This window comes from Hippoglossus hippoglossus, chromosome 9 (assembly GCF_009819705.1).
Source record: "Hippoglossus hippoglossus isolate fHipHip1 chromosome 9, fHipHip1.pri, whole genome shotgun sequence".
NCBI lineage: Eukaryota > Metazoa > Chordata > Actinopteri > Pleuronectiformes > Pleuronectidae > Hippoglossus > Hippoglossus hippoglossus.
In genome coordinates this window covers 8,671,658-8,695,335 of record NC_047159.1, presented here as the reverse complement: position 1 = coordinate 8,695,335, position 23,678 = coordinate 8,671,658, and the positions used below count along the sequence as shown (strand labels likewise).

The following is a 23,678-nucleotide window of genomic DNA, read 5'->3' as shown; positions in this document are numbered from 1 at the left end:
GTTTAGACAGCACAGCTTCATCAGAGAATCTGTTGTGACAGACGACTGAACAGCTCACAAATTGAATTACACTAAACATAACATAACTTAATGTCTCATTAAGATGTTCCTTTTACATATGAGTGACAGATACCTGGTTTCCCATCATTGTGAGCTCATTTTCATCTCTGATTCAAAAAGATAAGTCCGTGATGATGCGATGCCAGTTTATTTCACCCTGTTTTTGATAAAGATTACCTGGCAGTTTTATTTCTGCCGTCACCCGAGTGCTCGCTCAGTGACACCACTCCGCGTCCTCGTAAAAATAATCATAAACTATATTTTATTGAAATTTATTATGTAGCACTTTTCAAAACAGCAGTTAAAAAGTGCTTCACAGTTATTAATACAAAATGCATAAAAGTACACAGCATGAAAACGGCAAATGAAATGGAAATGGGCACTCAACAATAAAAAACACTATAATGACCAAAAACTGATTTCCAAAGCAACAAACTTGCCAACTTATACAAGTGGCTTTTTAAAAGATCAAAAAGTGGTTTACACTTAGCTCTGAGAGTGGGGGGGAGGGAAGCCATCCCTTAATGTCGGAGCTAAAAAAGCAAAAGCACTGTCCCCATCTTTGTTTTGAGACTGGTTCAAAACTAGAGAGCAGTGGGACAGACCATCTGAGTAATCGTGTTGCAGAGTAAAGTGTTTTAAGTTTAGCTTGAAGCCTTGCCATGGAGGGCTTAAACTGAAATCTTAGTAAATATAACCCCTGCTGATCGTCCTGCACTAAGATGGCACAAAGCAGAAAGCTCAGGCAGCCAGAGAGGCTTGTGAATGTAGGCTGGCACAAAGACGGAGAGGAGGACAGACTGACAGACTGACAGACATGCGTGTAATGTAAGCTGGCTGACAGACAGCAGCCACACATATACTGTGGTTGCTTGTAAGCTGAACAACAGGCAGACAAGAGTTCAAGCATGCAGACAAATTCATGAACCAGATTAGTCACTTTTTGTAGAGATGTGTGTACCCATGGCAACATAAGAGGGTAGCAGCCGTGGTTGCAGATTTTGTTTCAATTAAGAGGTGTCGTGATGCCAATGAAACAAAGACAAGTGTGTGTGTGAGTGTGTGTGTGAGTGCGTTTGTTTGTGTGTAGATTGCAGTAAAGCAGCCAAGAAGGGGAGGGTGTAATTGTTATGAGTGTGTGTATTGAGAGTAAGGGGGAGGGGGGGGGGGATAAAGGGTTTGCCAAAATCCAGCATCTCAGCCTCTCATGCGTTTCACCTCTTCTTTCTGTCTTTCACTGTCAAGATTTCTCCGTCGGGCAAAAGTCAACGATCAGGCAGCGGCGACAGGAGCTCCATTCGGACAAACTCACTATAAGACTTACAAAGTGACACAGAGCCTTTCATATTCTCTCTCTGTGGAGCACTTGAGCTCGGAAAATTACACTCGCCCTCTCTTTGAGGCTGATTTAATACTGCGCTGCTCTGGGGTCATTTTGACAGAAGCAGAAAACACAGGATGATTCTCCCAAACCCGTGTAAAGTTTATTTATTCGTTTTAGGTGAGCAGGGGATTAACTGCATCTCAGTCTGACAACTCACATTTGAAATGTTTATTACAGCAGCAGCACATAGTCAATAGAGTTTGGCATCTGGGCTCTGACCCCATCACTCGCCCAGACATGATTAAATAGAGTTAATGAGGAGTGATGTGTAAATATCTTTGGCCCCCTGTAGGAACCTGCAGGTGGATGCTGGGGTGGTGGAGGGGACGGAATCGACAGGCAGCGTTACTTATGCACGGCGGCAGAGGCATTGACAAGAAGACAGTCAAATTGGGAGTGTGTGAACGATGAGAACAGCAGTGTAGCTCGAATTAATTTTAATTTAGAATACTCTGAACTGCCAGAATTCAGTGGATTCAATGCATGTGCTGAAACCTTGAAACCAACCTGGAACCTGCCATTAGTGATGTCAAGAGGGTTTAATCCAGGTCAAAACGCTTTGTGTAATAATCAATAGGGTCTAGATCTGTTTTCTTTTTTGCCTTTTGATTTTACAGACAAAATGTGAATGAGACATAATTTCTGTATAAAGTAACAAACTCCAGGTTAAAAGATCTCCACATGCTGCACCGATAGGCAGCACCGAAGAAACACACTCGTCCACCACTGAGGGGACTTGGCTTTATTTCCCTCCTGTGATGTTCTAGATTGGCTGGATGCTCCTACAAACACACTTGACAGTGTTTGCCGGGCAGGAAGTTGATGAGGGTAAGCATGGCATAGTCTTCGCACCATCCGTCATACTGACATGAACCTGCCCATGCTGGGTGAGGCCCGTGATCAGACTGACAATATGCTCCATGAGATGTATACAGTCTTTTCAGTCATTGCATGGGACCACTGCATGGGCACAGCAGGGGTCCTGACAGCGTGGGCTTTGGCAATAACAAACAAACCTCTGTAATCATTGATGTGTTCATTCATTCATTCATTCTGGACATTTTTTTATCTCCTACTCCTGTATATTTACCAAAGCGCCCACATCATAGCAGTTTTCTTAATGGAGGGCTATTAACAGTCTGCTTCTTTCCTTCTGGACAAATGGCCTCCTCAGACTAAAAGAGGGAGTCAGCAGTGACTAGTAAAATATGATAATCTGCCACATGCAAGTAAGCAAAAACTTATTTATACAGGAACTTTGTGCACGGAAATTAAAATGTGCTTCACAGCCAGAAAAGTCAAAAGAGGGAGATATGAAAGAAGAGACAGTGAAGAGAGGAAGAATAAAAATATGCAGAATAAAGTGTACAACCCATAAAGCACATACATACACTGTAAAACGTTATTCCCCAGAAATGTGTTATTTTGTTGTTTTTTTAATGTTTTTTCTTTGACTAAAATTTATAACCATAGAATAAAAGATCCTAAATAAATTAATACAACAGGGAATTATAGGTTTTTATAAACAGTGTTATTTAATTGCTTAATGGTCTTGAGTCAAATTATATTGAATTCTATCTAAAAAATACAAAAAGTACACATCCTATTGCTGAATGGTTTGTATTTGTATTTGTATTTACAAAAAAACTCTGTAGAATAACTAACTAAACTGTAATTTGATGTTCAATTTTACCCCCAGTTCTTTTCACAGTGTATAATAATATTTTATAATAATAAAAATGACGGTTGTTTTTTGAATCCTTAAACGTTGACCTTCCCTGACCTGCTCAATGCAAACTTACAGACCAACTCGGAAACTTCTCTACGTTCCTCCAGGACACAAACTTTCACACAAGGTCACATCGTTTGACTGTATCTCGGCTGAAGATTGATTTGCGCTTGTTGTCGACACTTGAGCCTGATTTGCTTCACTTTGTGTCTGGTATGGACTTTTTTCATGCATATTTTAAGCTTGCTTCACCCAGCAGGCAGTTTCACACAGACTCTAAAGGAGTGTTGTTCCATCTCTCTCCTTCCCTGCCTCACTGTGAGCTTATCGACAGCTTTGTTGTTGTATCAGGTTTGAAGTTAAATGTCTGGATATAAGACACATTCTTTGTGACAGTGGATTCTTTTTTAGTTTCAGCGTTTTGAGATGCTTTAGGTTGACTTTTCTTTCCTTTCAACTTTCTTGAGTTATCACAAATGTTTAATCTTTAAGCTCTTTTTTCTGTCACCGTGTTTCTCCTTTCCTCTGGCTTTAACGCCGCCTTTCATTTCTATCGTTTGCCTCTTTCTATTTCTCTCCTCCCCTCTTTGTTTTTGTCAATCTCCTGTGTCGTCTCCTGCTCTCGCTCCCTTTGCTCATTCCTACTCTGCCTGTCTTTGCTTTTAATGCAGAGAAGTAAGAAAATCTGTTTTTGTGAAGCACTCAGCGGAAAGAAAGAATTTCACTGCTTTGACAAGTGTTTCAAATCCAAACTTTGCTTTATTGCGCTGAAGCAAATAATTGATGAAAAGTGCCTTTTTGCATCCACAAAGATCCATTCACACACTTTCTTGTGGTATGAGAATACCACAGCTCGGTGCCGTACATCATGGCCTTATGTAAACTGACATTACTGACACCTGTAGCCACACGATGGGAGAAGAGCACTGCTCGTTGAATATGTTGTTTTGTTACCAATCGGAATTGCACAGAATGGTTCAGTCAAAAACAGAAAAACCTCTGAAAGCTTATAAAAGTGGTCTCCAGTAAACACCAGCACTGCAGTTACAGGTTGTTAATCTATGACACCAGATGTTCCTGTCTGGGCTTCAGGGGGAGTGCACATGTTCGGGTTCACACCACTCTACTTGAAAGGTAGTTCATTATACTGCAACTTTGTCTTTGGAGTTTCTGCTGTGTCTAGTATCAAGCTGTGTAACTTTCTGAGATCTGGTACTGGTAATGTGGAAATGTCCCCACAAAGTTCAATGGGGCAAAACCATAGACTGTATGGACACGTCTCCAATTCCTGCTGTCGAAAATGTAGCTCAATCACCCTGGATACAGTTGCTGCCATCTTGGGTTGGTCAGTAGTGATGGTTGTGTGGAGCTGCGGTGTCGAGGTCCGGCCGATACACAGGCTCGACCAATCTGGAGTCAGTCTCTTCTGTCAGTCGTGACGTCTTCCTCTGTGTGGTGTGCTCTCAAAGAACCTTCCAGTCATTACTTCTAAGTAATGAACATTAGCTCATCCAGGGAATTATATCAGTGAGCTGGTTGGAAGGTACTTGTACGAAGAGCTGCAACAAACTATATTGTCCCACATTTGAGTAATGACGTATGTTTGAAAGATTTATTTATTTAACCATGTTATGTTTTGTTTATTCTGTCTCATTTTTGGACCTCCCTCTGTGTGTAGCCTATATTGTACTATAGTCTACTGTAGTTGAACATATGGAACAGCACATGCAAGTGAATTCATGATTATCTTCATGCTTTAATCCAGTTTCCTGTAGCCTGACACACAGGATTTTGGCTCTGAGATGGATAAGAAGTGTTATGTACATGCGTGTGTGTGTGTGCGTGTGTGTATGTGTGTGTGTCTGTGTGTGTGTGCGCGGAGTGGTAGTATAGAGCTGTGATGATGAGGATGATGCATCCTATCCCCATTAGTGTTAGCCCAGATCTGTCAGAGCCTTGTTGGGTTACTGCCTGGCAAAATCTCAACCCTGAGGAACAATGGGATGGGCCAAACACATACATACACACACACACACAGACACACACACACACACACACGCACAAACACTTGTGCATATGTTCCCAAGACAAAACGCTGTTTTTCTTTCTAACACACACACACAACCAGCAGTGCCTGGAAATTCTCCTCAAACACACACTGTCAGTTTAACATTCACATAAGCACGGACGCACACAAACAAACTTTCATCCTCTACGGTTGTGTAGCACTTCGGTTTGTATTCATCACTTTATTCTTGCTTAGTTTTGATTGACAACATATATTGAAGCTGCATTTTCAGTTGCCCCCTGTCTCACCTCTGTCTGGCCGGCCGCTCAGTGGGCGGACAAGTGTTTCTTTCTTTTTTTTCTGCGTGATCCCAGCTCGTTAAAGACCTTTAACGTAAATGACGTAGTTCTGCACCACTTGGTTTCTCTTCATTACTGTAGTAGTGTTTGTCACAGTGGAGATCGATAAACTACAGCATGGTGTTCCACCCATAAATCAGATCAGAGGTGCTGGCATCGTTCATCATTTAACCTAAAACATTTCCTAACAATACTGGAGAATTATTCATCACCTTGTGGAACCACTTTAATGTACGTCTTCATTTCTGATCACTTGGTACCAGCCCTTAAATAAGTTGTTTTATTACCTGTTTTGCAGAAACTATCCTTGCAGCACTTTTTTTCTTCTCCTGCAGCTAAATTCAAGGCTGCCCTACTTCTCCTTGTGCTGTGGAGTCGCAGCTTTGACAAGAGATAACATTTTCCCTCTGCGCGCTCCTCCTATATTGACTCTTAACGTTGCTTCTAATTAATATCTCTGTTATTAATTTGCCGTGACACATGACCTCCTTCCACCCACCCACCCACGCATCCAACCAGCCAACCAGTTCGCTTCAAGCCCCGAAGCCCGATTTTAGTCTCCGAGCACGGAACTGCAGGGAGGAGAGCTGCAGACGCGACAGTATACATACGACTCGCAGCAGAGATTTTCCTTTTTTTTTGTTTGTTTATGTCTTTCTTTGTATCCGTCGTTCATTCACTGTTTCAACCTCTTCCTCCTGCCTTGTTCTGCCCTCCTCCTCCTCCTCCTCCTCCTCCTCCTCCTCAGCTCCAGGAGTTCAGCACTGTCATCAACAGTCACTTCCCGTCCTTATTCTGTGCTAAGCATTTCACATATTATACCTATTTGCTCAATGATGGGTGTTGATAAAGTGGATGGCCATTATGCCCGCTTTTGGGGCTTTTGTTCAGCCTTCATTTCTGACGGAGTGATGGCGATGATGATAATAATAGTCCAGAGATGGTTGCCCTTGGTTTCTTATGAGTTTTCTGCATAACCTCGCTTCCTCTTGATAGTTTCTGGGGCCTTTAGTCTTTTCAGAGAGAGAGAAAAAAGCACAAGGCTCCCAGGGGACGCTAAGTATAAGCACATATTGATACAGTATACAATGTCTTAGAAGAAACTGTCACTCATGTTGTTGTCACTTCACTGAAAACTGACAAATACAGGAGCAGTGTTCACGATTCTTCATAAATCTTAAAATTGCTCCATTACATTGATTTTGATTAAGTCCCTGACCTTAGACCATGAAGTATTTGCAGTATTTTCTCAATTTTCTTTACTCCTTTACACATATTGCATCTTATATAATCTCAGCAGATACAGAAAGTTGTTAGGGTTTATCTTTTTAATTTAACTTAGGAAAGGATAAAGAGGGGTCAAAAATCAACATACCATTGCAAATGACACAGACCCTATGTTGTGATGTCAGTGCTGAAACATTAAATCGTTCAGAATTATGTTCAGTGTTCATATTTCGATGTGTGCGGCTACAACTGATGCAGCAACTTTTTAAAAATGAATCCTAAACCCAAAGGAGAAGGAGTGACGAGTTTCCCCACCATGTGTTAGCAGACAATGACTTTGCCTTGTGTGTATTTTTACTCACCCTGATGGATAACACTTAGAGGATAGTGCGTACTGGCCAGAGAGCAGCAATAATTAATGAGGGTTTTTATAGAAAGCACAAGAAGCCGACAGGATACGTCTCGGGCATGACTGTTACGCATGTGCTCTTACCGCTGAGTTTTTATCCTCAGCTCCGTTGCTCTCAGAAGTTAGTCTCTCATACACATCTCTGACTCTCTCTAAATGTACCTGTCTCTCTCTCGCTCTCTCTCCAGGTTCAGGAGAATGTCTTTGTTGAGTTTAACCACCAGGAGCTGCTTGAATTCTACAACAAGGTTAGTTTCTTTAGTGTGTGTGGTGTCAGCTTTAAGAGCAAATCAAATGTATATCGTTGTGTTTCTGCCATATTTCATTTCATCCTAATTAGCAGACATTTCCTGACAAGATACATCTGCCTGCGTCACTGCCTCATACTTATTATAATTATTTTTCTTTCAATGTCTGACTTTTCCTTTTTCATTTGTGTGTGTGTGTGTGTTTGTGCACTTGTTTTCCAAAAACGTAACATTTTTTTCCTCTTCTTCAGCTTGAAATCGTACAAGGACAGTTGGATTCTTTGACTTGATGCCTGCTGCTCTTTGTAGGACACCCGCTTTCCACACACACACACACACACACACACACACACACACACACACACACACACACACACACACACACACACACACACACACACACACACACACACACACACACACACACAGAGAGGTTGTTAGTGTTGTTGCTGACAGCGATGCCAGCTGTTTGAAGCCTAGAGATTTCAGTATTGCTCTAATTTATTAGAGAGAATGTCAAAATGGGTAGACAGGAGTCTCTTTCCCCTTTGAGCTCCATTCAATCCAGGTCTGTGTTCAAATGTTTTTGAAATGTAATGTCTTCGTCAAGGAGATGTTGGGGAAACGATTTGTCTGCACCCTGCCATAAGTAACAAAATGATTAATTGTTCTATAAATTAGTTGTATGAAGTTAAAGTGTGCCAATAGTCAGCGATGTAAAAAAAAAAAACTGGTGTGAAAGACTTGAAACATAAATGAATTTTGTAACTCTGTGAATAACATTCTAATAAAATCTGAATTGGAGATGAAATCCATCCAAGCTGTTATTTAGTGAAGGCTCATTATTTCTCATTAAGACCAACCTGGACTGTTGGTTCACCAGATGGGCACAGTGGACCTCCAGAATGTGTGTGTGTGTGTATATGGTTGCAGGGATATGTCCTTGTTCATGCAGCTGTTCTTTGTGTGTTTTTGTTTGTGTGTGCGTGCGTGTGTTTTTTTTTTTTTTATAGATTTAAAACCAAGTCAGATCCATTCATCCATCCATTATCTATACTGCTTATCGTTTATTGATTGCGGGCAAAAGGGGGGGGTACACGCTGGGCCGGTCGCCAGTGTATCGCAACATACAGCGACAAACAACCATCCACGCTCTCATACAGTCAACTATCCTAACCAATGTACATGTCTTGGGACTGTGAGACGAAGCCAAAGAACACTCACACAAACTCAGGGAGAACATGCAAACTCCACACAGAACGGCTCTGGACCAAGAACTTTCCAGCGGCACGCTCCTCTGCTCCAATATGGTCTTTACATTCCCTCTGTGCTGCTTGTTGGATGGTCAGATAGCGTCAGAAACCCTTTTTCTGTTGATGTACACGTAGTTTACAGCTACGGCCGAGGGCAGGTCTTTTCTCTTTGTGTCGAACCTCAGCAGGCGGGAGGCTGTGGGACACCCAACATGTTGAGAGGTCATAAACAAACGTAAATACACACTTCACCAATTAACAAAATCACTTCCACTTCCATCTTGTAACATGGATGGAGTCACCACTCACTTTACTATGGGAACCCAACACACAGCTGGCAACTTCACAGATACTAAAAATGTTCAAATGTTAAAGACTAAAAAGACACTGTTTATTATCCTCCTATGGAATGAATGACAGAGCAAAACCTATATGGAGATGTAAGCACCCACAAAACACACAGTTGGACAAAAACATTACCACAAAACATACTGGTAAACACACTTAAAAATCTAGGAAAACTACCTCCAGAGTGTCTCACCTGTCTCGGAGAACAGTCCCAGCCGCCGTCTGAAGCACGACTGAGTATCTTTTTTACTCCAATTGACAATTTTTGCCACCATTTCCAAACGCCTGCAGCCAGAGGGAGCGGCGTGTTCCACAGCATGGAGAACAGATGGCGGGGCTTAGCAGAGATGGCCGCCTGGAAAACAAGAAGGGGGAAAAAACACTCACACACTGAGACTCACACTGAGATCCGGCAGAACACAGCACACCCAGTCCCAGTCAGAGCGATAGGGGGAGTGTGTGTGTGTGTGTGTGTCTGTGTGTCTGAGTTTGTGTACTTATGTCTGGTGAGCTGTGTCCCTGCGTGTACTTGTCAAAGCTGTTTGCACGCTCTGCTGTGTGTGATGAGGCAAACTTAGTTTGGCCGGACACTTGTGAACACTCACATCTGAGGAGCAGAGCATATAGTTCGGGGGGGGTTCTGTCCTTTTTCAGCTTAAACAAGTATCTAATGGACTTGCTATGTACCTCAGTATGTGGCTGCAGGGCTCACAGAGATTGGCCACAGATGACAGACTCTGATAGTCGACCACTACGACACAGAGGCGAGCAAACAATTCAACCCAGTGTTAACAAACCAAAATACTTTGGATTGATAACACAACTTTTTTCCTTTACTCCATGTTAAATGGGTGACGTCCATCATTGAAAACCCTCCTCCACAGGGTCTCATGATGTATTTAGGATTAGGGAACTTTTTTTTAAAGTGAGATGTATCCATGACAATACCTGCGATTGAGCCAAACAGATCATGCAAACACAGAAAAAACTGATAATTGCTTGGTCATAAAAACAAACAGTGGAATTCATTTGAAGCCTAGTGACATAATAAGTCAACTCAAAATCAATTTACTATCCCACCCGAGGGAAATCGTTTTGGGAAATCCGGACAGATACAAACGAACCATAATATATACAAGATTAAAAACAAATACCCGACAGACGACAGAGACAAAAATCACAGATCAGTACATCAGGAGACAAGGATGAGACAAAGTCCAGCGTGCAAGAAAAAGTGCGTTAGTGGCATCATTCCTGCAAACTCAGCATATTAATGGCGCCCAGACAAAGGGGAGTTTGACTTTTTGAATCCTGTGGGTAGGAACTCATATGTGTAGTGACTTGTGGGTTGTTCAGGGGCCCCCATTGGATGTGGCCAGTTTTATTTCAGCCCACACAGACAGGAATGTGAAATCTCTAGTGAGAGATGGTTGATGTGACAGCTAAGTGGTCACATCCCCATTGAAAAGCACTTACACTTCATCAGTAAGAGAACACATCTCCATCGAAAGGCACTTGGTAGCACGTTCAGTCTGTTTCTGGTCCGAGCCGCCGTGTTCAGTTCAGCACATACATGACGTTAACATCTCACCACCTGATTGTTTACAACACACTGGGATTGTTTCTGTGGCTTTCATGGACTTTTAATGAGGAAGTGATTTGTTCAGAGACGAGAGGAATTCAATGAAGTCCGAACGTGAACTCAGCTCATCAAGATGTGTCTTTTTTCAGAGTGAGCAGTGACCTCATCTCGGACTTTTTAAATGTCGAGCTACACGTGCGTCTGTGTTCACAGTGCGTCAGTGTGGCCTCTTGTCTGTCCGTGTCGTGCCTGACAAAAACAATTTCCAAAAGTAAACGCAGACGCGATCGGGAGTGTCTTTCGTAACACGATGGACAGTCGGGAGTCACGGCAGCAGGACCGTGGAAGCTGCACAGACGACACCAGTTTGCTTTTATGAGGAACGACCCTTCACAACTGACGGGCGAGCTACGAGCAGCTAATAAAAAGTGAACAATGGCAGAAAGGCACTCACGATAAATCTGTGTCGCGTCAAGAACAATCTGTTTGCATGCCACGGCCTCTGATGTGTGCCTGGTCATTAAAATATTTAATACTGAGCTCTCCAGCGGAAAGTGCTGCTATAATAGGACACTTAACCGAACACAGATTTGACCTTTGTCTCCCACCCGGTGCACTCGGATTGATTTAAAGCACAGCCTCTCAATCACTGCACAACGCACTACTGAATCATTCCAAGTCAAAAAAGGTCAGTGGTATTAAAAAAATAAATAAAAATCAATGTCTTTGTTGACTTTTCTTTTCCGTACCTTATGTGTCTCTTGAACAAATGTCGACAAAGTGGAAGCAGCCACGACTCCCGACTTGAGCAGATGAGTGGTTGTGTTACAGGTCATGATCAGAAAATACAAGTAACATTTTCAATACGGAAGAATTCGCCGGCAAGTGGTGTGTAACAGCCTAAAGTGCTTTCTACAGTCAGTCACTCATTCTTCTTATCTCTTAAACACAAAACATAATACCATCTTTCAATATCTAGTGACGCTTTCCATTCAGATGATGTCTCGATGTGACAAATGTCTTCAGCAGCATGTTAGAAAAAAAAGGAAAAAGACTGGATGAGAGGCAGATGTTCTTTCTTTTCAAAATCCTCTCCCATCAGCACAACCATTAGCAGCAGAGCTCTGCCAGAGCTCCATAATGGGGCACATTCATTTTGGCATCTTTTAATGGATCTTTATGAGGAGAAGATGATATTTAAACATTTCAGTTGCTTTGGAAACACAGTCCAGGTTCTTTTGACAACTCTGTCCAGAAAGCTCTAGAAATGGTTCGGAGCTGCAGTCACAGGCGTTAGAAATACAAAGCTTGAAATAAATTAGTCATCCTTGTCGGCACAAGCTTCCTTTTGGGGTGTTATTCCCCTGTTGCCAATTTGCGACATATTTAAGGGATTTTGGATCGTCTGTCATCAAAGAGTTTTTGTGTTTTACTGCTTTAACCATCAGAAAAGATGTATTAACATGGTCCCAAATAAAAATGGCATGAATCAGAATTGAATTTTACTGGCAAATAGCCAAAACTAGTAGCTTAGAAGGGATCTATTATACTTATCTGTATTTTCTCTCATAGATAAACAGTGTGCATATATTGTTGTCATGTGTCTATAAATGTGCCGAAGTTTTAAATAATGTGGTAAACACATGTAAAAGGCATCAGAACATTTTGTGGTTCAATTTTTCTGTTTTTTAATATGTGAATTACGGTGGCTGAGAGAGCTCAATGCGCTGGAAATTAAGAAAACAACTTTATCAATTTGACGACACATTCGCTGCAAAAAGTCACAACACAAGCAAATAGGGAAAACAACAACAGAAATGTTTCCAGGGGACCAAAAAAAAGATGAACCTGACTCTAGTTCAATGCTTTGTGAAGTTATTGAAGTCTGCTACTCGTCAGTGGTGATGGAACTTCTCAAAGCATTGAACTACACTCAGGTTCATACATTTTTTTGCGTCCCCTGGAAACATTTCCTTGTTTTGTTTCTGTCGTCAAATTGATGAATCTATTTGCATGTGTTTTATTAATTTGCAGTGCGTTGAGCTCTCTCAGCCACTGTAGTGAAAACTTTAATATAAAATTGAAATGAAACATGAATAAAAACGTTTTTTTTAAATAATAATCCAGTTTTCTTAGTTTAATGATCTGTTCTCATTAATGTTTTATTCTCTTATACTGTAATGTGACATCTTTCCTGTTCCCTTTCTGCCAGTTATGTAATATACATTTTTGATAATAAAGTTTATATATGTATAAAAAACAGAAATATGAATCAGCCAATAGCTGCAGCGCACGCGTTGAACTTTTGACCTCATGACCACTTCCTGTTAGCCGCAGCAGAGTTTTAGCATTAGCTCTTTCTTTTTTTTTTACTCCCTACAAATGTCGTCATGTGGAGACTCGGTGAAAAGCAGAGTGACTGTGGAGGTGAGACTCCGACACCGCCTCACCGAGCAGGAGGAGACCGGTGGGTGGAGGCGAGGAGGCGGCGGAGAAATACCTGCAGCTACTGAGGAAGCTAACACGGCTGGAGCTAGCAACAGGTTCACTATCAACTCCAAGATGGCGCTAGTCTGTGTCTGCACAGTTTCTCTCCTCTGTGTCGTCTGATGGAAACTATCAAACTACCAGAAACCACAGAAAACCACTGATGTCTCCACAAGCAACCACGACGACACCCGGTGTTTTGTAATGGAGTCTTAATGGTAAGTGCTGGATGTTTTTTCTTCTGTTGCTCATTATGAATTTAAAGCTTTTGGTGGTTTCTCCCTCCTCGCAGTCAGGAGGTCAGTTTGTTTATTTCAACAAGGAGGTGATGGTCTCCTGAGGGAGGTCACGGTTATTGTCAGAGGAAATATTACTTAAAAGCTGTCCTATTTTTTTTCATGGTTATTTCAAATATTTAAAATACTATTCACTCAGCTGAGAATACATCTCCACCAAGGCCCAACAGCTCCCTTATAAAACAACATTTAAACTCAGGAAATCCTGATTTTCAATTGGATCTGTACCAAATTGTACACACTTTTAGATTTCATTCCACTGAATATCCTTCATCTTTTTTTCATTGAGATCCATGAATCTTTCCCTGAAATATCAAACCAAAATGTTGAAAACGCCCCATATGGCAATGTTAAATTAAGTGAAAGAAAATATCTAGATCTAGCTTCTTCTTCTTCATGCCCCCCCACCCCTTCACAAAATTTCGAGGGAATCTGTTGATTAGTTTTTTTTGCTAAAATAAACCACACCAACAAACGCAGAGGAAAACGTAACATCGTGGGCGGAGGTAACTAAACTCTGCCGATTGAAGCATTAATAGGAAACCCTGAATGTCAGAGCACCCCCACTGAAAAGTTGAGTGACCCCAATTGGCATCTTAGTTATTTTCCAATAAATACAACCTTTAAATAAAATAGAATAGGGGCATAAATAGAAAAAATGTTTAATGCAGATTGTGATTGAAAGACTGAATCACACCATAAGCAGGTAATGGGGATAATATTTACCAAACAGATGCGTCCTGCTGTCGTATTTTTCACTGCGGATGTCCGTGCTGTCCACTCTCATATTCTGAGTCTACGGAAGGATTTGAGGAGTTGCTATTTCCAATCGATTATACCCACAGCTCCACACAGATAAGAGGATGCGGTGGTGCTCGGAAAGTGCCGGCTGCCCCTTGCAGGCTTCTTCCAGCCAATCTGAAGAAATTGGGCTTTTTACCGAGGCTCGGGCAAATAGTGCCTGTTTCGGTCAGAGGGTCAACTGAGGGGTTGCATAACAGACAGCTTGAGAGGACTTTTAAAAGGAAACTGTGAATCATGGAAAAGTTACTGCAGTGGAGTCTTAGGATAAAACTACCGAGCTGAAAAATCAGCAAAATAGATCATCTTTAATGTAACTGTTTTATTGCAAATATTATTAAGTAATAAAACAATAGTAGCCCTGCAATGTCATGGTTTAAATTACAAGATACACCCACACTGTTATTTTATTAATGTGCAGATTGATCATTTTTCATAAAATCTATTCAAATCTTTGAAATTGTCATTTCAATCTTCTTCCTCTTCTTCTTGGTTCGGTTACGACCCGCCTGTCATTTCAGTTTTCTTCTTCTTTGTTCGGTTTACTGGCAAATGGCAACCGACATCAGGTTGCATTACCGCCTTTTAATGTGCTTTCTTCTTCTTTCTTCTTCCTGTCATTTCAGTCTTCTTCTTCGTTTAGGTTTTACGGCAGCTGGCATCCAAAGCGTTGCATTACTGCCCCAAACTCTCTGAAGGTCACATTTCTTCTTTCTTCTTGGCTCGGTTTATTGGCGGGGTTGCAACCAACGCCATGATGTCACCTCCTGTTGCTTTATTTATATCTGACTTCTTTAATCTCTGACTGTCACCTACTCTTCCTTTGATTCCTTGTCATACACACTTCTTATCATACACTGCGCCTCTAGAGCTACAGCTATACAACCTCACTGCATGCAAAACGATGTTCATACACGTTTTGTCTGAATTTAATAGCATGTCATATTTTTTCCTCTTGGCCACCTGTCGTTCTGCTGGCTTTCATCTTTCTTCTCCGATGTTAATTTCCAGCAGAATGGCCACATCAAATATTTAGCGCTGCTTTCTCTTTGCTTTCCTAACAGAATGACCTGCTGCTTTCAGCCTCGATAACCCACCTGTGGTCAGTCCCCACAGAAACAACAGTTTTCCTTCAGTTCTAAAACTGTATTCTGTATGTATTCCTTCCTTTTTCTAAAACTCTGTTATTATCCTTGGTAGAGTTTCTGCCTTGCTGCAGGGCAGAGACAGGAAAAGTTATAACCCCAGTGTCTTCTCTGCTTGTTTATGTGGAGGTTGCTCACATGAAATGAATTTTCTTCCATTTCACTGAATCGAACTGGGACACCCAGATTCCTCCAGAAACTTGCCTACTGTTCTCCCCGCCTTATGATCCTTATAACGCTCTCCCACAATTTTTCCAAATTCACTATCTTCTCTTTCCAGCCGTGGGCCCCCACTTGACCCAGCCACCTGCGGTTCCTGCACAGATAAAGACACTTTACTCGCTGCTCCTTAAAGCTTCTTTTCTCATCTGTATCTTCAGGACCAAGGTGTTCCTCTGGACAAGGACTTATTATAACTCTTTCTGCCCCTGTCCCCTTCAGCCACACTGTCCCCTCTTCACGCTGACACTCTAAACTTTTGACACTGTGTTCACTGGAAATCATTAGAAGCTCAAAACTCCTGACATATGAAGTTTGGTTTTGTCAAGTTTGCGTTATGTACTTGTGATGTGATTATATCAGACATCTGCCAGTATTATAAATCCATTCCAATGAATACCAGTAAGTGTGTCACCAGCATTAGTTGTCATCTCATCAAGCAGAAGCCTGCTTCTAATTTTCTGAGGCGGTTTTGCTTTGTGCTGCAGCGTGTCTAAAATTAGCCCACGTCTTTGTTGTCACTGCCCAGGGACCCGCTTGTCCATCTACAGATCAGCAGAACTCTGAGCTCAAGCATATGTACGGTAGAAGTGGGATGAAGGAATGTTCAGTAGAACTAAAGCTTAGATAATTGATGATACTGTGATGGTAATTTATGCAACATATTGGGTCCATTCTCCTATAAGGTTGTTTTTTTCCCCAGTGGAATGCCTGACTGAACTGTTTTAGCCCATTAACTACAAATCATATACATTTTAAGCTACTGCCATCCATCACAAAATGTGAGTTTGTTGATTTGTTTTCTACCTCGCAGGTAGACATCGATTTTATTCATCAGAGAGTAGGAAAATGAACTTGAAGAGACTGGAAAAGTGTGATGAGGCGGCAGTGAGTGAGCAGGGAAGATGTGACCCCTTAGATCTGAGAGATTAATCCAATAAGTCTTGCATTGATTAGGAATTTTTATCAAGAAGTCAAACTCAGGAGACTGAAATTAATTATGAATAAAGTTTAATGTGGATCTGACGAGTTGTTTTCAAAACAGTCGCACATCTTAAATGTGTTAGGGCGCTGATGCACAGGGTCGCTCGTAGCAACCAACCAGTACTGGCAGAGTTTCATAGCAGTCGCAGTTAACTGACGTTGATCCATCAAACATTCTGTCAGATCTGTGACCAAGCAAATAACGGCAGACATCTTCTGTCTGTTATCGACTGGACTATTATCAGTGTGGAGTTTGTGGACTATTATCAATTATCTATTTGATTACAGCTATTTTGTTATTGTGAATTTGTTCTTTTGTTTTTCTGCAGTTTCTTCAGTTTAGTGTGAACCAAGCTCGTCAAAATACATGCTCTCTATAACAACTATTATGTATTTCACTTTTTGCTTTTACCTTTTACTCTTTTTTAACTCTTGGTCTTTTAAATATGGAAGACATAACCTACATAGACTGTAACATGGATAATGCACATTTACTTTAGTGTGAACATGTTGAGTTGGCTGGTGGTGGGTATACAAAGCAAACCTTTGCCACATTAGGGTTTTATTTAGTATATAATAAACATAATCTCTCTCTGAGATAGGTTTGTTTTACTCCTACCTGCACCAAGGGCAGGATAATATGCTGTGAAAAAGGCTCAACCGTGATGCTCAGCATACAGAATACTGGTTAATGGGCCAAAGTATAAGTTGTGAAAGTTTTCTAACAAAGAGGCCTCGCACATGCACCATCTTCACACAGCCTCCTTTATTCAAAGGTCACACCACTGCTGCTTTTCTGCCGTCCCCATTGTTCGAAGGAGATACATCATTATCCCTTTCAAACCAACTTCCTGTCCTCCTCTCCCTCCCTCCTTTCATTCTTCAAAGTCTTTGCTTCTCCAAACCCTTCCAGTCATGACCAAGATGTCTTCCTAAAGCTCTCATCCTTCTCTGTCTCTCTCTGTTTCTGCTTCACGCTCTCTGCCTAGCTGGATGCACTGGTGCCAGAATGAATAGGCATATTCATTCAACCCGTGCCTCTCTGTTGGTCCCCTGCCCTAGGTGGCAGCGCTGGGCACTCAGCCTAGTCTGGATCGGTCCAGTCTGGTCTCTGCTTCAGAGCCAATCAGGACTAACCAGGCCTTACCCATGATCCCCATTGTTTGCTTTCTCCTCATTCCCCAACATTATTTCTGTGACTCATCTTTTCATCTTCCTGCCAAGATGCTCAGCCAGATGGGCAGACTTTCCAATAAACAAGTTGCAGTTTTGATCTTGCGTTTTGATATTATGGAGTTGACCTTGGCACAGGCAAAGCGTACATGTAACCTCAATGAAGGATTTGCTTCTGAGGCAAAGGGAATGTTTTATTTTTTCACTGTTTTGTCTCTGATGCCTTATATCTACTGGTTAGTCTGACATACTCTGCATCAGACTCTGATACTGAAGCCTTGATACTGCTGCTTGTCTGTTTGACATAATGTCGCTCTGTTCCACTTAATGGAGATTTATCTTTAGTTTCGGATTCTGTGTATGTTCAGAGTCTTTGTTGTTTTTGTAGGGTTGCATTTCACCCATTTTTCTTCTGCTGTTGTAATTTTTAATATGTTTATATGCCAAATGACATTTTGCACTCAGTCCCTATATTATCCAGCAATAATATTAGGAAAAAACAAACAAACAGATATTGTAATTTATTATTTATTTTTACACAAAGCAGCTTTCACATCTAGTATTAAAATACACAACACAGTGTTTGCTGATACAGTTATAATTTATTGTTGGTGTTTTCAAGAATTATGCTTCACTTTACCACAAATAGGGATTTTAAAACCACACAAAAAGTTCCAAAATTTAAATGTGCTCTTCCCTGACCCACACCACATCCTTCCGCCAAGTTTCGTTGTAATCCATCTAAAAGTTTTTTTGTAATCTTGCTTACAATCGAACAAACATACCAACCAACAAACAAATGGACAGGGGTGAAAACATAAACTCCTTGGCCGAGGTAATTAAGATAAGAATCATTTGTCAAAGTCAAGTCAGGTCTCCCAAAGCAGAACACTAACAATACTCTGATTTTAAGATGTTACTAGTTTTCAGTGTTTGTCAGTTGTCAAAGAAAAAAACCCCTGTAACTTCACAAAGCAATGTCGTGATTCCATAATGTACCTTGTTACTTTGGTACTTATATTTCGGTAACAAGCTGGTTAGCAACAAATGCGAAAATTAGGAGATTGAGTTATTGGAAAGAAACACAATGTGCACAGGTGTGATCTGTTGCTAAAAACCTCCAAACTTTCTTTAGTTTATACTCTGTGTGCTGCTTTCATCACAGCCCTATACGCAGCACTTGAATATGTAAACATAATCTTATCTTCCCAGGCCTGCCCTGTGTACTTACAGTTGCTGCACTATGATTGGACAATCACTAATCAGGGGAGAGAGCTTTTAGGATAGGTCAGTTGATGGCAAATGTTTGTGTTTATAAAAATGCTTTTGGAAGAACTCGTGGCTTTATCTTTCACCACCATGAACACCACCACCTCCCTGCGGACGTTTGGTCTGTTCTGGTTCCACGCAGAGAGGTCAGGTTCTGAGCAGCCAGTGTCTGCTGAAGACATCCCTCGAGTCTAGCTGGCACCGCCAAGACACGACAGCACTGTCAACACAAACTAGACTCTCTCTGTCTCCCTGGTCATTCTTTAACGGCCTCCTTTACTCCACTTGCTCTGCCCCTTTTCTCCCTGCTTGTTCTCCTCCTTCCTCACAAGCCTCATCGCCTTCTCTCTCGATGACATCACTCGTGTTGTTTGTTCTGTGTCGTGTTCTTTCTTTTTCACACTCTTGTTTCTCTCTCTGTTCTCAGCGAGTAGCTGTGGCAGATACCGGGGCGGTTGTGTCCTGGCTCATTGTCTGCAGTTCTGATCAATTCAGATTCATTATGATTGGTGCTTGTGTGTGATTCTAGGCCTGATGACAGAGAGCAGTCAATGGCTGTCGTTGCTGTTTAGGGTCATGTTGTGTTGCAGGGTATCAAGTGATGCCAGTAACATGCTGCCATGTTTCTGTCCTATTTCCCTGCTGTTGGCTTTGCTGTTATTGCTGTTGTAAAGTGTTTATTTTATTCCTTAGTGTATAACTTAACATGTTGTGTTTATAGATGGTGACTAAGACTTTGAGAATTGCTCTGGTTCAAGAAGAAACATGTCCATTCTTATCCTCAATTGGCGTTTCAGGAAATCCCTTTCAAGAGAGTTTTAACCCTGGAACCCGGCCGATCTGTTGCAAGATGAATCGTGACCATAAAGCATTTGATTTAGAGCCAAAAAAGGAATATTGCAAATTGGAAAACGGGCAAATGACTCCCAGCAAACTTCTTGTTGAATTTAACCTTGTAATGATTTTCATCTTTGGACTCTTTTCCTCACCTCTAAAAAAAAACTACATGTTCGAGAGGGAAATCAATGTTGCTCTGTGGAACACGTATGTAACGCTGAATGATCCGATTGTAGCCAACATTATGTTTGCACATCTCCGTGGTAACAGCGAGCTTCACCGATAAGAAATGTCGCTATTTCACCTGAGGATTCTAGGCAGTGTAGTACTTCTTCTTGAGATGGCAAATAAAACATGTTTTTCTTATAAAGCTGTTTATCAGACAGACTTGTGGCTTCTAAACATGGGCATGTAACATAATTTCACAATCTCATAGGTTGTGGTAAGTCTACCTTGGATTGTATTACAATCTCTATATCGCTGCCGTTCTGTGCTTGTGCTTGGTGTTCCGACACTTGCTGTGGCCTTTCCCTGACTTTGCTTTTGCTGTCACCGTGTTTTGCTGGAGATGTTGTTTTTGTTGCTGTTTTGGTTGCTGTGCCGGTTGAAGCATGCCACCTCCCTGCCCTATGATGTCCTGGGCAAGGTGGCACTGGGTGTGTGTTTGCAGGGCGTCTGCAGCAGCGGTGTGCTGCGTAAACAGTCTCAACACAGATGGTGCAGCGTGTTTCTACACATGGCAGGTTCACAGCCCGGGGAGCTCATCATCCTCTTCTTGCGTTCCTCCTTCCCGCACTCGCTTTTCTCTCCTTCTCTTGTGTCTGTCAATGTCTGTCACTTTCTATGTTTCTTCCTGTCTTCTGCACCTTCTGGTCCTGTCTCTGTTGGTCCGCCCTGCTGTCTGTCTCTGTCTGTCTCTGTCTGTCTGCCTGTGTCTCTGTCTCTGTACGCTACCTCTCTGTCTATGTGTTTGTTTGCTGTCCGGATGCTGCTCACCTGTCTGCAGACCATCACACTTTAGGAAGAATTCAGGTTTAGTAGAACTTGGATCTTACTTCCACAATTTCTAATTGTTAACACTGTAGTTGTGTTAACGATTGTGGAGTTGTGTAGTTGAAGATCAGGAAAGGAACAGAGCAATAACACTTCATCTGGCGGTAAAAGCAACTGTTGCAACCAAAATGTTTTTACTGTAATAAGCATTGTACTGCATCGTGCGTCGTGTTTGCACAAAAGACTTGAACTAACAACTTGTTTCTACTGTATGTAGTAACAATGTCTCCTCAACTGTCTTGACTCTTGTTGTTAAGTGGAAATCATTCACCAGTTGTTTTTTCTCTTTTACCTTTAATGCACACAAACATGGGAAGAAAAGCTTAAGCCAAGCTGCTATTTTAGAAGATTGGTTTGAAATGCAGCTATGAACAAGTGATCAGTCGAGTATATGTGTCGTCACCAGTTTGATACCCAGCAGATGCGAAGCCCTCTCTGCCTTCATTGGTTTTCCTGCTCTTCTTTTTCCTTTGGTCTGCTTGTCGACAGAAATTCAATCAGAAATTGGAAAAACTGGAAGCTTGTTTGCTTTTGCAGCTCATTCGACCTGAACTCCATCAATTTCAGGGCAGCTGCTTCTTATCCCCTTTCTATATCGTTTTCACTTGTTTATATTTCATTACATTTTGCATATTCAAATACTGCTCACATGAAACGGAAATGTTATTTATAATTAAGTGAATATCTATGCATCAAGGTTGAGCTGTTATTTTTGATATACCCAACCAACAACAGCTTTCAATCTACTGCTGGATTTTCCCAGATATGTCCAAAAAGTGTTTTTATTTTTATCGATGGTACTTTAAAGCAGACCAGTGCTACTTTTTATTTTCTTGCAATAGAGGAGTGAAATGGGGGGATGGAGAAAGAGGGTGGGAAGATGTGAGAGGAGGAGGAGGAGGATGAGGAGGATGAAAAGAAGGAAAGTAGGACAGAGAGATGACTGACTGTTCCAGCCTCCTGGGTATAGTATGGAGCTGTATAGCTGGTCTTGCGTTGGACCTGATGGGGAAGTTCAGCCGCTCAGTTCACTGAACAAGATGTGTTACAAGCCAATTCAGCCAATGCAGCACAGGTGACCCGCAGTTGCAGAGAGGGAATTCAATTTTCTGCCAAGAGACGACTTCTTCTCCAGTAGAAAACTGCTAAGTCTCATTAGATGCTGTAGAGGGATCTTTAATGATGTTGTTTACTCTTCAATTACAAGACAAAAGGAAACATAAACATTAAACCATTTAGAAGCAAGAAAAAGACTAACACAAAAGAAACAGCTTGTGATATACGTCATATTGTTACATGTGTTCTTCAGTTAGAGATATAGAAAACATCTGTTTATGTGTTTGTCTCAAGTCATAAATGCATATGACCTTGTTTTGTTTTTTTTAGCTATAACTATATCAAGATAAATGTTTATACATAAACATCAAATATGTCAGTTAACAGCTTAATCAATAAAACGTGTCATGAATTGTTGCCTCACTTTCTATGTGATGAGTTTATACAGTCAATGACATTTTAATATATTAATAAATGCACTAAAATTGATAAACTAGATTTTTCTTAACATCATTATTTTAATGGAGCAAAAATATTTTTTGGTTGAGTTGAAGTCAATGTGATTGAGAACAGTTTCAGGCTTGAGCACCTTCTTAAGGCAACATACTGTAAATAGGAGATGACAGACCAGAGGTCAGGACTCGGAGCAACAACAGGGAACAATTCACTTCCTGACCTGTCAGTCCAGATCTGTGGTCAGTAATACTTCACCTCCCAAATTCTACTGTCAGATTTCTTTCCCAGCAGTGATATTAAACAGAGGTAGCAGTAGAGAGTGTCCAGGGACCGGGTTACTATTGTCTCGACCACAATAATAATGCAAAGCTACACGTCTTTATTTGTTCCTCCCAATTCATAGAGTTTTGTTTTCCTTGTGCCTGCATTTGTTGAAAATGTAGTAATATTGAATTCCGTCTCCAGTGCTTGTCTAATGTTATTATATTGAGTAAAGCAGAAGGGATATAAAACAGAAGTATGACAGGAGAAGCTTTTTTACAAGATTAAGATCCTTATAAAACATTGAACTGTTATGATGTAGTTTTGAGTAGAGGAAAAGAGGAAAATACAGGATGTTATAATAAACAAGAGCCAGTCAGGTCATATCCACCTGATGTGTCCTACGAAGATTGAACCTTGAATCAGTACAGTTGGTTCTTTGGTGTTTGGCTTCTGGTTGAGATGTATATGAAGAGGTTATTCTGTAGACAGTACTTTATACTGTAGATAGTGTTTTTACCGCAACTGTCACTATGTCAATTTAAAGCAAAGTAAAGGATGCAGAAAGAAACTGCACTCTCCATTAAATATTTAAAATTATAGTAAATATTTTATTTCCTTTACTAGAAACATTCAAACACACATTAACCTTCTTGTGAATAGTTGAGCAACAGACATGTGCCTCTATAAAAGAGACAGGGTGGGTTTCTTTGTTGAATTGATTTATTCAAAGTGTCCAGTGTTCCTTCGAGTGTCTCTGTTGTGAAAGTGCTGCTCATCAGCAGACGATCCCATCTTCCATAATGTCTCTAATTGGATTGAAGTGCGCTGAAAGTCAAAGAGGAAAAACGTGTTTACAGTGTGTGTATCCTAATTTAACATGTCCCCAGTTCAATTAGGGCTTTTGGATTGGTGGGTTTTAAAAGAGAACTCCACAGATTTAGATGTAAAACATTGTCTGATCCATCCATTATTTATATCACTTATCCTTTAAGGGTCTTAGGTGTGTGTGTGTGTGCCAGTGTATTGCAGGG

The 23,678-nt window shown here is 41.1% G+C and overlaps 1 protein-coding gene across 4 annotated transcripts in view; it reads left to right on the top strand.

The window, feature by feature from the left end:
- Window positions 1-8,248, top strand: part of commd10 (COMM domain containing 10) — a 77,317-nt gene extending 69,069 nt beyond the window's left edge. For 2 of the 4 annotated variants that reach the window (XM_034595121.1, XM_034595120.1), the window contains 3 exons: window positions 7,365-7,424; window positions 7,676-7,791; window positions 7,854-8,248. In XM_034595121.1, the coding sequence (XP_034451012.1) occupies window positions 7,365-7,424; window positions 7,676-7,714 (99 nt within the window). In that variant the 3' untranslated portion in view covers window positions 7,715-7,791; window positions 7,854-8,248. The remainder of the gene's footprint in view (window positions 1-7,364; window positions 7,425-7,675; window positions 7,792-7,853) is intronic. The other 2 variants (XM_034595123.1, XM_034595122.1) reach the window with 2 other exon arrangements.
- Window positions 8,249-23,678: the final 15,430 nt, after the last annotated feature.